At 34.2% G+C, this 14,931-nt stretch overlaps 1 protein-coding gene and 1 long non-coding RNA gene across 3 annotated transcripts; one reads left to right on the top strand and one right to left on the bottom strand.

Moving 5' to 3' along the window:
- Positions 1-68: 68 nt before the first annotated feature.
- On the top strand, positions 69-14,626 carry LOC125683830 (uncharacterized). 2 transcript variants are annotated; one of them, XM_048925308.2, is made up of 8 exons: positions 69-275; positions 874-929; positions 1,531-1,643; positions 1,815-1,975; positions 2,943-3,120; positions 5,218-5,358; positions 8,723-8,749; positions 12,046-14,626. In XM_048925308.2, exons 1-8 carry the CDS (start codon positions 209-211, stop codon positions 12,326-12,328), a joined length of 1,026 nt encoding a protein of 341 aa, XP_048781265.2. In that variant the 5' UTR covers positions 69-208; the 3' UTR covers positions 12,329-14,626. The 2 variants fall into 2 exon arrangements, with proteins under 2 accessions (XP_048781265.2, XP_048781266.2); XM_048925309.2 differs by lacking the exon at positions 8,723-8,749 and having other exon boundaries at positions 70-275.
- Positions 7,697-11,471, bottom strand: LOC125683845 (uncharacterized). Its single transcript, XR_007373148.2, has 3 exons — positions 10,872-11,471; positions 10,056-10,189; positions 7,697-9,696 (listed from the first exon to the last, which is right to left on the bottom strand). It is a non-coding gene; the product is annotated as an uncharacterized LOC125683845 (long non-coding RNA).
- Positions 14,627-14,931: the final 305 nt, after the last annotated feature.

Raw genomic sequence — 14,931 nt, forward strand, 5'->3', positions numbered from 1 at the left:
TCGAAAGACAGCCTACATCATGATTCGCAACTTCTCCAGCTTTTATATTCTCGTAGTATGTAAATATCAGAGGATCATACACAGCAACGACGGTGTTTACATATGGCGGTTTGGGCTAAACAGTGTCTCGCACTTGTTGAATGGTGACAACAAACAAAAGGGCTATAAGGTTGTTGCGTTGTTCGAGTGGACAGACTACTAGATCAAAATGAAGCTAATGATTTATATTGTTTTAGCGCTCTGCATGTTCTTCCATGCTGATTGTGATCTCGCAAGTGAGTATATTATTTTATTTTCTCCCAAGACTATGTGATGTATCTATAATTGGCATTTGATTTAGTAGATAAGATCACATAACTTTATTTTTAAAAAACTGGGTTTCAGAGTAATTTCAGTGTAATTTCAAACCTTATAAACATCAAATAGTTACAATTAGATATTCACAACATTAGGCCTATATGTGAAACTTTTAATTTTAATTATACCTCTTGATGATATGTTATATGAGTAATAATTAATAACGAGGGTTGATTTCCTTTACAAGTATATAGATGATGCAGCAATATGCTACAATGATAATAGTGACTTGGTATTCTCAACTAAAATTAAAATCAGCTCCTCGATCCACTCCTTTATATTTAAGTTGTTGCTATATTTTAATAAGATTGCCATGCATCATGAATTAATTTGATATATATCCAATGAAAATTAGGGACCAATGGTGAAGAGATTAAGTGAATTTTATTTGAAGTCAGCACATTTTACATTATAGCTCATATAGGCTCTGTGCATTCATTTTTGTAATGATTATATATTCTGAGACATTGTTTTAAATTACATGTATAAAGTGTTCTGTTCCTGATATATTTGTAGCTGAAAGTGAAGCCTATGCAGTTGAAATTATCATCTATCGCCTTACAACGGACACGGTTTGTAGTTCATAACAGATTCAGGGATATTTTTAGGGTCTCAGTCTGTAGGGGGCCGAAATAAGACCCCATTCCCAATGCTAAAAGCAGGCATTTTTCTCAATTTTTGCTTTGAAATTCTCAAACAGTAAAAACAAATCAACACAGGGTAGCCAAATCGTTCATAAATCTTCTTCACAGGTCCACATATTACAATTTTTGCTTCAAAATTCTTAAGTAAACCTAATTTTTTGGCCTCTGCTTATTTGAATGAGGTAAGCTTTGACCAAATTGAAAGTCAGAAGGAGCCCAATTATGCCTTAAAGCACTCTGAATTGGGTTTTTCCCTATTTCTTTGTATGAAACATTTTTCCCAATTTCAAACAAATGTCGCTCCATTTCCCAATTGGAAAGGCCCTGACCCTTGAAACCAAGACCTAAAAAAATCCTGAAATTTTTAAACTACATATACTTATGTATATGCTACATACATTTATTTACAGTTTATTGATATATTTATTTATATTAACAACTCAGTTTATTGAGTAACATACAGTCTTAAATAATGAATCAGTTCAGAATTAAATTGTACGTGAGCTATGCATCTATCTTTTTTATACAGTGGACAGCGAATGGCATGGAAACGACACTTTCTGGGGCAGTGGCTTCCGCAGCTAACACGTACTGTGAATCAAACCCAGAGACGTGCGGTCTGACAACATGCTGCACATCAGTGTAAGTCTTTATGTTTTATGCTTTAGTTGACTCACTGTGGATATCAACTAGACGTGACCTGTCAGTCTTAATGTTCAGTCAGATTATTTTATTCACTAATTATATTAAGGGGCGAGATCAAAAGATCGATGTTGCATAAAAATCTAAATAGGATTGCTTTCCTTTATTTAGGTCTATCAGTTTCAAAGAGACGGATGTTGGAAAAGTTAGTGGATATCCACTGAAAGACTTGAAAAATCTAAAACACAAATTTTACCTCAAATTCCCAACTGGATTTACCGCCTCCAACTCATCAGTAACAGAATTTGTTGTTGTGAATTCAGTTTTGTATGGTAAGTACAGTGTAAATATGACTGGCATTGTAGGGTTTCTAAATTGTCTGTGTCATTTCCTAGTTAGGTGATTATTGCAGTTGTATAGTGTATGCTTAGGATTATTCTAATCGTATGCATATGATTATTGTTTTGATTGTTTGGTTGTTTATTTTATACTTATCCCATCAAGAATTTTTCATTCATATTGAAATGTCATGAGCTGTAGGTGAAATTCACAGATTATGCTGGGCGCTCGGGTCCATAGCAGTGAGAGTTCTTTAGTGTGCCAATGCCTGCCATGACCCGGGACATCCGATTTTAAGGTCATATCCGAAAGACCTGGGATTCTCACTTCTAAATGCCAAACGTTTGGCAAAGGAGCAATCGCTATACCTAAGTTAACATCTTACATTGTAGGTTTGACCATGGCATGAGCGGGGCTTGAACTCACAACCTCCCTGTTATGAAGCAAACGCTCTACCACTGAATTACCATGCTTATTTTAGTTTATGATAATTGTAGTTTAGTTGTATAGTGTATGCTATATGGTATTCTATGGTTATAATACATGGAACGAAAGAAACCATGAAGTTTGAAAAAAAATTGAACGCATCATTAGACTTTTCTTCTTCTTTTCCACAGACAAGAAATTTTATCAAATTTGAATTCACATGGGGGGAACCAGTTTTGTTACTGTATGTTTTGTAATTCCATATATTGGAACATATATTACTGTATAGAGGGGATCAATTTTGCCTCATGTGGGATCCTCCATTTCTAATACTAATGAAAATTTCCCAGTATACAGTTCCAACTCTTCAACTGGCTTTTGATCCTTTTGTATATATTATATACAATAAAATATGTTCAAATCAAATCAACTCTTTAACCATTAAAAAAATATTTAAAAAAAAAAAAAAAAAAAAAAAAGGAGATTGAAACCAATAGGAATAAGTATACTCTTTATATTTTGTTTCTTTTCTAGAAATCATACGACTCGCAAGAACAACTTTCCATACATCGACTGGCTACTGGGTCACTTGGGCGGATGAAACATACTTTGGTATTCCAGCTACCACACAGGAAAATCAAATCATCATTCCAATCGCATTTGTTGTTTTGTTTGCCGTCATATTCTTAGCTATTGGGCTTCATTTCTGGAAGTAAGTAAATGTAGTAAATGTTTTATATGATTGATATTTTAATTTGTTAGGACTTGTTCACATTTCTAAAAATAATATTAAGCTTTGAAAAGCAGTACCTTGCTAAGAACCATGTCATATGCATTTGCCTGTTATTCAGTAAAATCAAATTTAAACAATGAGGTGCCACTGAATACATTAGTTACTAAGTAAGCTCCCTCTAATGTTTTACAGGTAAATGTACATTGTGTGTACATATTTTAAAAAAAAAAATTGTGCTGATGATGGATTGGTTGTATATTCTTCAAAACCCTGCTTCAGTTTTAGAAACATTTGGTGTTCCAGTCAATGAGTTGGATGAATATGAGTTAAAGTACCTATACTGGATTCCTAAACTTCATAAAAACCCTTACAAACAAAGATAATTTGCTGGATCCAGTAAATGTTCTACCAAACCCTATCTTAATTTACTCCTCACGAAAATATTAACAGCTGTGAAGGAGAAACTTCAAACGTACTGTATGACTACATATGCAAAAAATGGTGTTAATCAAACGTGGATTCTAAAACATTCTAAAGAACTTTTAGTAAACTTGAAATCACAAAACTTTCCTCAAATCAACAACATCAAAACGTATGACTTCAACACTTTACACGACCATTCCTCACAATAAATTAAAGACCAGACTTTTTGACATCATAAACAGTTACTTCTTCAACAAAAATGGAAAACGCAAATATTCCTATCTAGTGATCAGTCATCCAAACACTTGCTTTGTTAAATGCCAACGATTCCATGCACAAGTACTCTAAAGTTGAAATAAAAAGTATGCTGGAGTTCCTCATTGACAATATCTTTGTGGTCTTTGATGATCAGGTCTTCCAACTGTTTGTTGGTATTCCCATGGATACAAATTGTGCTCCTTTGTTAGCTGACCTGTTTTTATATTCCTATGAAGCAGAATTTATTAAAAAACTTCTCTGTGAGAAGAAAACATATCTTGCTGTGGCCTTCAATTCAACATTCAGTTATGATGATGATGTGTTATCTATTACCAATGATAATATTTATTCATATGTTGATTCAATATATCCCAGAGAACTCGAAATAAAAGACACCACAGAGTCGTCCACTTCTGTTTCATACTTAGATATTTTATTGAAATTAGATATTAACGGCAAACTAACAATTCAATTTATGGCAAACGGGATGATTTCAATTTCTCCATCATCAACTTCCCATATTTATGTAGCAATATTCCACTATCACCTGCATTTGGTGTTTACATCTCTCAACTGATTCGATACACAAGAGCTTGTTCTGTGTATGATCAGATCTTAAATAGACGTAGGCTATTGACAAAAAACTTGATGGTGCAAGGTTACCAACAGTCTCGTTTAAAATCAGCATTTCGCAAATTCTATGGTCGTTATAACGATCTAGTTTGCCAATACAACCTATCATTGGGTCAAATGCTCTTACGTGTTTCATGCCGATTGTTAAGCCGTTCTTGGCACACTAATTTTGACTACGGATAACTCCATTTACCTGATCAAGATATAGGGCTCACGGCAGGTGTGCCAGGTCGACAAGGGATGCTTGCTCCTCCTGGGCACCTGATCCCACCTCCAGGGGCCCATGTTTGCCCATCTCTCTATTTTGTATTGCTTATAGGAGTTATGAGATTGATCACTGTTCGTTATCTTCACCTTTCATATATATAAGTTTAACTTCCAACTTGAGAATCTTTCACTCATGTGGAGAAGTCACCATTGCCGATGAAGGGTTGCATAATTTAGGCCTATGCTCGGCGCTTAAAATGGCCTTTAAGCAGGGAGGGATCTTTGTCATGCCACACCTGTTGTGACACTGGGCCTCGATTTTTGCGGTCTCATCCGAAGGACTGCCCATTAAATTGCCTCTTACCATAAATATGTTCCATATATTTATTTCATTCAACAATTTTAAAACAGAATTATATCAATACTCTGTGTTAATTACGGATGAAAGGGGGGGGGGGGGGGGGCATGAAAGAGCATACTAGTAGATATAAGTGTCAAATTGATGTCCTGCCAGACTTTCTTTTTCATAACTTTCACATTTTATATCATTGACAGTAAAAAGAAACAAAATGAAATTCGCTTGAGGAAGAAAATTGATGATAAAAAGGCAATGAAGAAGAACAAAGCCATGGTGCAACCCACGTACAGAGTGGACCCAGAAATCAAAGACATTGACGATGAGCAGGTGGAGAAGACGTAAGCTGCACCCTTATGGGATTTTCCTCTTACTTAGTGTTTAGTTTGGATTTTGCATTCTTTCACTTTTGGATGTAGTGTCAGCGTGTATTAAATTCTCCACGGAGTATGGGAGGGAGTTGTGTTCTGATTTCTTTTATCAGAGTAGCGATTGTGTTAAGGCTTAATCCAGAAGTTTTAAATTACATTTATTAACAGGAAAATACAAAACATCGAACGCAATTGTTTCTTTTTCAGTTTTATATACACTGTGTTCTGATAATTCCCATTTTAGAAAGACTATATAAACATTATATAAATGGTATATATATCAGTTATATGAATGATATATACAACAGTTTTGAAATTCAAGGGTAATTACCCTGTTGGTTTTTTCCTAATGATTAAACCAATTATCATCAACCTCTTCTGTATAAGAATTGTTCTAAATGTCACGAAACATTTTACAGTCTTTTCATGCTATGTAACTTTTCAGATGATTAAAAACTTAAATTTAGGGAGATAGGCTATGCCTTCTGCCTGATCCCATTCACTTATTAGTGAATAAAATATTGCTTAAAATAAATTATTTATGTTAGAGAAGTATATAACTTAAAAGGACTTTCAATACTACATGTCTTAAAACTTAGCCATTAAAAGTTTAACAACCCCTGTTCTTCAATTACATGGATGATTGATTGATTTGAACATATTTTATTGTATAAGTGTATATACAAACGGTTTGAACACAAGTTCTTTCCACTTACGGGGTTCTCTCGTTACATGGATTGCGTATACCTATATCATACACATAAACCTTACTATATATAGTACAACCTCTATGATATTTTTCTTTCACTTAGATTGATTGGAAGTAATAAAATCATTTTAACACCTACAATTCGGCAAGTAAATCGCACGCTGTAGTCTCGCTGGTCATAATCAGTCTCTACATGTACTATACGTTTTGGAGTACTTTGACTTGTCTGCATAGATCAATTATAGTTTATAAGGATCTGGGAGGTGCCTCTCATTCTTTCTTTCATTTTTTTGTTAGATTAGTAATATTATCAACAACAAAGGTTTTGATTATTGAATTATAGTAAAAGTATGATTGACATTATCTAATGAAGTTTGAAAATGGAGGAATGAGGGATACAGCTTGAAATTACTATGACACCTTCTGTATAGAATCTTGATTCTTTTTTGTCATTCTGTGCACTCAAAACTGTTTACTCTACACCTTCACTACTTTGCAGCACAAGTCATTGAACGATTTGCTTTGATCATTATCAATGTTAAAATATTTTTATTTAGGTCAATATTTCAGCATTCTTACTTATTGACCTATCATTGGGTCAAATGCTGTCTGACATGTTTCATACCGATTGTTAAGCCGTTCTTGGCACACTGATTTTGACTGCGGATAACTCCGTTTACCTGAACAGGATATAGGGCTCACGGCGGGTGTGACCGGTCGACAGGGGATGCTTACTCCTCCTAGGTACCTGATCCCACCTCTGGTGTGTCCAGGGGTCCGTGTTTGCCCAACTATCTATTTTGTATTGCTTGTAGGAGTTATGAGATCGATCACTGTTCGTTATCTTCACTTTTTATTTATGATCATGAACATTGGAACGCTCTTTTACATATCCCATCCCAATCAATGTATGGCTGTCTGGCGCAAGAAATACCTTGACGTAAACACAGTTATGCATGTTTACAACGGTTACTGTAGATTCGTAAATATACGCGAGAAATTTATCATCGTGTAATTTAGCGAGAATCACCACTCGCGATAGAAAAATGACTCGCCTTTAATTTCATATTGCTGACGTACAAGCAAAAACTGAACAACTCCACTCGCGAATTCATGATCACGCGAATTGATGTCTGTGAGTCATTTCGCGATATTAAGTGTTCGCGTAAAATAAGGAGTCTACAGTATCCAGCTATGAACATTCCTTCTTTCCTAATCAGAATAAGCTACATGTATTTGCTTTGATCCTCTATTGAATTTCCAGCTAACAGGATGAACCTTTCTGTACAAAATGACTCTCTGCAAATTATATAACATTATTAGTATATCGCCACATGTAAGCTAGACCTAAGAGGCCGTGACTACGCGATTCCGTATATCCCTCAAACAGAAATACAGGAGGTAGGTATTATTTCTAGCTAACGTTAATCTGTGGGAATATATCATCAATAAACGTCAAATTCATCTTTACAATGTCAAAGTTTTACGGATACGTAAACTAAACACAAAAACCATCCTTACAATGTTTAAGTTTTACGGATACGTAAACTTTACACAAAATCATTTTTAACAATATCAACGTTTTGCGGATACGTAAACTTTACACAAAATCATTTTTAACAATGTTAAAGTTTTCGCGGATACGTAAACTTTACACCGTATGGAAGAGGTCGCCAACTTTTCAGTGTATTCGCAAAGCCTCGACGTAGTGAAGATGTGTCACGACAGGCAATGTGCACAGCATCCGTGTACCAGTTCTATATATTTACACACACACACGTTCTTTTTCATATAATAACAGAACTTGTGGTTCAGTTCACGATAAAAATGAAACATAATGTCACGTGATATCATTTAATTGTAGTGTCATGATAAATTTGATTGCCATTTCAAATTTAAAAACGACAGAGCTTCAAATTCCATACTAACTACAAATGTAAATTATAAGTAATCAATTTCTATATTGATGTGGTTGGTACTTTAATTAAATCTATTTTAGCGACCTTCGGTTAATGAAGGTTGTTTTAGGAATTAATTAAGTGATCCACTGCATCTTGCAGCCTAATGAAATTTAAAACCGGTATCTTATTTCTTAAACAATCGAGAATCATGCTTGCTAGCTCAAGTTATGCGGTTACCGTGTTTTTCAGTAGACATAGTCTTTCTTAGATTTAGATATTGCATGCCTGGGTGAAGCGTCTACATTAGGCGCAATCTAATTAAAATTATACCTGTATATACCTGTATATTTTACTCTTATACGATGCATTTCAATACATGAAGTGTATCGTATAGGAGCGGATTACACAGATCTAATACTAATTAGATTGCACTAGACGAATCTGAGTTTTTTTCTGCATGAAAACTTTCTTCTTTTCTTTTTCTTTTTTGCGTTTATCTTAAAAATAAGTGCATATCAAATCAGAGAAGGAGAAGCTTTTGATTAATGACATGATTTGTATTTAGATTAATGGAATCGTCATAGTGTGAACTGTACAAGATGTTTCATTTTTAATGCGTACATTTCAATAATTGGGCATCATCTCTCTTTCCTAATCTGTGTTTGCACACTATATGATGTATTTAGCACCGCATTAACTCTGTTCTTCTCTTTTGAATTTCTAGCAAGAAAGACTCTACAAAAAAGCCTAGGTAAGATTGCTGAAATTGCATGACCGTCAGAGATACTAGTACGTGTAGTACACTTAGTACAGTGTAGTAGCTTATCTAACCGATAGAAAGAGATCCGCTGACTTCTCGCTTAGTGTTAGGAAGACTGGAAAAACTCCCAAAATTTCAAGTCCCCACACTTAAAAGGGCATTAGCTGTGCAAGTGATGCGAACCATTTCTTCAACATTTCTCAATGACATGGGAATATATATTAATGACTAAAAAAAACATTTATTTTGTACAAAAAAAAAAGAGAATCCTAATAAAACCACGTTAGATAACCGCTTTTAGTGTAAAGAAATATATAAGGGAGGAGGAGAGCACCGAACTTACATATTCATGTGCCTGCTTTGAGGGTGAAAAGTGTCTGAAATCATTAAATGCTGGTGTTGTTACTTAAATATATAAGATGGGGGCAATTTTCATTGAATTCAATTTTTTATGACAAAATGACAGCTAATGCCCCTTTAAAGAGTCTAACAATCCGTAAATCGCGAGTTCGTTGCAGGCGTTTCTTTTTTCAGGTGATTTTATAGCGAAATTGTATTTTATTTTTCAACCAAATGGGGGTAAATTTTAAAGTATTCAACTTCAAAATATTATCATACATATTCTCCAGTTTCGATTGATAACAATTTTTCTGGTTTCTTACATCGTCTTAAGTAGTATAACAGTACACTGCAGCTTACAGATGTACATAGGATGAATTTCTTGTCTGTCATTAAATGGGAATTGGACTATGTTGAGTTTTCGTGTTAGTTTCACTCCCCATTAAGTGGTGATAAAATTGGGGAAAGAAATTCATCCTCAGAAAAATCATATTCGTCTGTAAAATGTGAATCCAGATTTAATAACATTTCCAAGTTAAGCACAAGACGTCTTCATTGTAGAGCCATACTTCTTCAGCAACACACCATTTATATTTTTCCTGGAAAAGAAAACTGCACAGAAGTGAATACGTAGATTTTACAATTTGAATATCCACCTAATCAAACTCTGTCTTTTTCCTTATCAGTGTTGTCTTATTCATTTCCAAAGTTCTTCTCACTGGTCTGCCATTCAGTAGCGTTCTAGATTGTGGGTTAAGTTAACCCACTGGTCTGCCATTCAGTAGCGTTCTAGATTGTGGGTTAAGTTAACCCACTTAGGACGTGAAACGGGTTCATTAGGGACATATGCTACGTTTCGGGCACTTTTTCTTCTTCTAAAATTATATTTTATCTTCTCGATATGAATAGTTCTTGAATGATTTCTGAAGTATTTTATATTGTAGTAATATTACCATACCTTGTATATCGGGCTGGGTAGCTCAATAGTTTGGTCACCAAACTGGTAATGTAAGGGCCCCAGTTTCTATCTCCGATTCGTCCAAAGAACTTTACCCCCTTATTTGCTACAATAACTTGGTGATTTCCAACCTTCTATAAATACAGATCGTTGACTTTATGTACTTGCAACATCCAGGAACTATACCAACGTATGCTAACTCTAAAACAGACCTGGTAATATACCCCCAAGTTGTTAAGATAGATGCAAGTGGATTTACCTGATATGTTATACATATATATGTAAATTTGTAAAACTTATACGGTACCAATTTTGATGTACCAGATGCGCATTTCGACAAATTATGTCTCTTCAGTGATGCTCAACCGAAATGTTTGAAATCCGAAATAACAATGAAGTTTTAGAGCTATTATAGCCAAAAACGGCGTGCCAAAAAAGTGGAGTAAAATTCGTTTAAGCATAAGAGCTATGCGTGAGGTAGATAATCCTTAATTTTGAAATGAATTTCTAAATATATCTCCAGCTTAACAGAATGTAGAGTGAACTGTCCTATACAGTTTGTCTGTATAATATAATTCTGTTCATCATTATTGTTAGGGTCGCGGCTACGCTTTATTACAGACCAACACACATATACCACATATACATGTATATACTTATTCAGCGGCAGCCTTGACAGAAATTTCACAATTATTGCCTAATACTTTTAAAATACTTAAGATACCAGTTACTTTCCCATATATACAATAGATAACATTTTCTTCACCAAATGTTGAATATTTTCATAGGTTACATAGAGGTATAGTTCTCACCCACCTTCCGTACAGCAGGTCGTCCCAGAAAGATTCTACTGTTCACCCAGTTCTTGGTTTCTTTGGATCTTCGGCCTATTTCTAAGGGGCCATGGCATTTACACGTTACGTCATTCTTTGTTGCGATATTTTGAAATACATATAGGTATTTCGTAAATCGATTTTAAAATACCATTCTTATATTCATACACGGGTTTCAATTGACTTTATAGCCAAAGGTTTTTACAAAACATAGATTTTGTTTTAATCCCAGCTTTTGAGAGACCGATTCACACTGCATAGTTCAGTTCGTTAATATAACCCGCTTTGGGTAGTGTAGATAAGATTGGATCAAGTCCAGTTGTCTAAAAGTAACCAAGGATAGAATAGATAAAGTAAAGTGAAGGAGAAGTGGGTTAAGTCTGGATAAACCATACACAATACTTCTAGTGTCACTTCGAGGTTTTTGCTTCCCATTATCTTTCTCTTTTTTTTTTACTGATTTTTGCAGTCTTTTGTATTCACTTACAGTTTGAAATGGGTTAAGTTAAAGATTTTGTATTGCAAATGTGATTCAGGTCAAACGTTTTTGGGGTACATTAATCTGGGATAAGTTAACCCAATATTATCCAGCCCAAAACGTTCTCTGGAAACCATTTCGTTCTCTTTCAAATCATGTCCAGATTTACGTAGAAATTTGTTTGCAGACTCATTACGTAACTCAGTAAGACATATATATATATATATATATATATATATATATATATATACATATATGCACATAGAAGAATAGATAGATAAATTTGAGAGAGAGAGTGAGAGAGAGAGAGAGAGAGAGAGAGAGATCACACTTTGGTTTAAGTTGACCCACTTAACTTCCAAAGCAGGTTAACTTAACCTACTTTGGTTTTGGGATAATTCAACCCAGAGTGAGCGCTTTGTTAATCCACTATAGCCTAAGTCAACTCGAATTAACAACTTACTGAGAACTGGTAATTAATGTGCATTTGGAAATGCAAAGTCGATCGATGTGTGGTAAGATATAGGGAGACAGTCAGTTTTCATTGTTCCATCTTGTGTACATAAATTACATACCACATTGAGGTCCATACATGTCCTTGTGAGAGAACAATCACCTGGCAGTAACACACCTTCCCATTTGTTGTATTTTAATGACATCATCATCATTCTCTTTACAGAAAGGAGAAGATGTATGTTGATAATTACCCAGTAAAACAGTCGGAGGAAACAGGCAAGAAACACTTTGGTGGAGCTAGCGACACAGATTCCGCCATCAAGATGGATCCCCAGCACGAGCAGATGGACTATGTGGACTCCCAGGCTCAGAACAGAAGTCTGCCTCCTCTCGATGTACAAGAAGAAAGCGAGAGAAAGAAGAAGAAAAAGAAGAAGGACAAGAAGAAGAAGCACCACGGAGACGGATATGATAATCAATCAGCCACTTTATCCACAGAACTCTGAACAGTCTAGGGTGTTTCCAATATTCAAAACAGAACTCTGAACAGTCTAGGGTGTTTCCAATATTCAAAACAGAACTCTGAACAGTCTAGGATGTTTCCAATATTCAAAACAGAACTCTGAACAGTCTAGGATGTTTCCAATATTCAAAACAGGCATTTATTTATGTAAAAGGGATCCAATTTTAAATTATATATTTTCATATTATATGGAAGGGTTGGGTAATACTAGTAATATTGACCTATGTAAATGTTATGATGTATTGAATTACAATACAATAACATACATTTATTTTGCGGTGCGGATTTTGGAATATTGGTACACATATGATGAACATTTGTTTATGTACATGTAGTTTATATCAGGGGAATTTTTAAAATACACCTCAGTCTTAACGTTTATTTGCACCAGGATACTTCATTAATTACGTTTCAGTCATACAAAGGATTAGCGAGAGTGCTATTATATAAATATCATGGTTATGTAGATATTTCTTTATATGAAAGTTTGATATCCAAAATTCGTTGAAATAGCATGGTTATGTAAAATTTTGTTGATTTTGAGATCTAAAATTCGTTAATATAGTTCGGTTATGTAGCCTTTTCTTTATATGATTTTTATCAATTGTGATACAGCAATGCTGTTTTTAAAATCGCAATAAAAAGCTGGCAATACTCAGGCCTGTGATTTAGGTATCTTTGTTTGCCGGTTAAATGTGCATCAGGACGTACCTTTATATGCATGTACAATGAAGAAAATGAAACTTAGTCTTAAACTGTAACATTGGATTTTGAATTTAGTAATAAGGAGTTTCGTATGTGCTATTCCCTTTAGTTAATACTTAGAGACCTGAAGAAGTCATCGAGATTTGTGCTCATTCACGAAAATATATCATCTTTCTTTTTAAATTGTCTGATCTTAGCATTATATTTATTCAGCCTATTTATTCGAAAGTATGAATGAGTAAACAATTGAATAGTTTTAGCTCATAGTGAATGTTAATGTGAAAGACTGTAGAATGTTGTTTAGTGATCGTATTTAAATACATTATATCTTATTCAAGATATCAAAATCAATTCAAGAAGCGATATATTTACTGTATATATACGTAACCTCTTCTTATCTGCTTTAAACATGTTGACATTGTTTCGTAGTTTCTAGTCAATGTCCGATTTATACATTTCCATGTTGTGCGGTCTAGTAGTCGTTATTTTAACGCTGTACAGTAGTCCTTTTGCAGGATTTGAGATTTAGAACATCAAATTTTGGTAACGTACTTTTGAAAAAAGATTTAACGAAATTTTCTCTATCTAGCGGTGTGACGTACCCGTATCGTGTTTGTATCACGCACAGTGTATTATGTATCACGTACAGTGTATTATGTATTGTCAGTTGATGCTTTTTTCTGTTTGGAGGGAGGTGTAATGCAAACAAAACCTTTGTCATGATGAAGATATTTCGGATTTTATTTTTATTTATTTTTTTATCATTCATGATTATGCATTTTATGTCCGGATCATATTCGACCTTTATGAAGTGACACATCCCATGGTTTGTTCCAAAAGCATGTCTCCGACTGATTCTATTCGATCAATCATGCCGAGTTTAAAGTATCTGTCACGTTGTGTTAATCACACATACAGAAGATGAATTTCTTTTAAAATTCAAAACATTTTTCACAGCATATATATTCACACATTACCAATACAATTTGCTGCATAATACGTGGTTAAAAAATTTAAACTTGGATATATTTACCAGAAACCAAAAAGAAAATGAAGAACGGAGAAAGTGTCCAAACTGTCCATGATACACTAGTAAGATTTTTCAAATTGAAAAAAAAAAATCTAAGGTATTTTGTCATCGATATGTTTTTAGATGAAAGTACTTAAATTTATAATTTATCTATTGTTTTCTGTATTCTCAAAATTATGATCTCAACTCTATCGCGTAGAAAAGAATTACTTTTCACATATTTCTACAATGTCATTGTTTATTTTTCTCGCTTATGATAATGAGGCATTTATATACTCTGACAGTATTTGAAACTGTACTTACCGATGTTGTTCATCCGGATTCGAATATAAAAGAAAATTATTAATGTGCTTGAAACCAACCACATATTGTTGTTTACTGTTTATATTTTTGCAGTGAGTTGAATATTAGATAGTATTGCTATGAAAGGGCGTATGAAGTTTAGAATATCTTTAGCAATTAACTAAATACTCTTTTAAACACCGTTGTAACTGATTTGCACGTCTGTGATATATTTTTGTATTAATTAAATATTTTCAAGCTGGAGTTTCATGTGTTGTGATGTATCACATTATACATGTGTTTTAAGTATTCAGTGAAGACCGGAAACAAACAGCACAGTGGACGCAGTATTAAGCAGCTATATTGGCGGATATTGAGGGAGAGTTACGGGGGATGCACAGTGGCGGATTTAGGCGCCCCCCACCCCTTAAAATTTAAAAATTTAAGGTAAATCGCGGTATCATGTTTTGGAAAATGTACTAAACGATAATAGAAGCAACAATTTCTTCCACTCCCGGGAAATAAATGACAAAATCTTTTGATTTCTTGAATTACTTTATTGGGAGAAC

Source organism: Ostrea edulis, chromosome 6, assembly GCF_947568905.1.
Source record: "Ostrea edulis chromosome 6, xbOstEdul1.1, whole genome shotgun sequence".
NCBI lineage: Eukaryota > Metazoa > Mollusca > Bivalvia > Ostreida > Ostreidae > Ostrea > Ostrea edulis.

What these genes read in the sequence shown, in the direction of transcription:
- LOC125683830 (XM_048925308.2), top strand. Translation starts at nt 209, where the DNA reads ATGAAGCTAATGATTTATATTGTTTTAGCGCTCTGCATGTTCTTCCAT. An exon ending in ATTGGGCTTCATTTCTGGAA is followed by an intron (nt 3,121 to 5,217) that starts GTAAGTAAATGT and finishes TATCATTGACAG; the next exon opens with TAAAAAGAAACAAAATGAAA. An exon ending in GACTCTACAAAAAAGCCTAG is followed by an intron (nt 8,750 to 12,045) that starts GTAAGATTGCTG and finishes TTCTCTTTACAG; the next exon opens with AAAGGAGAAGATGTATGTTG.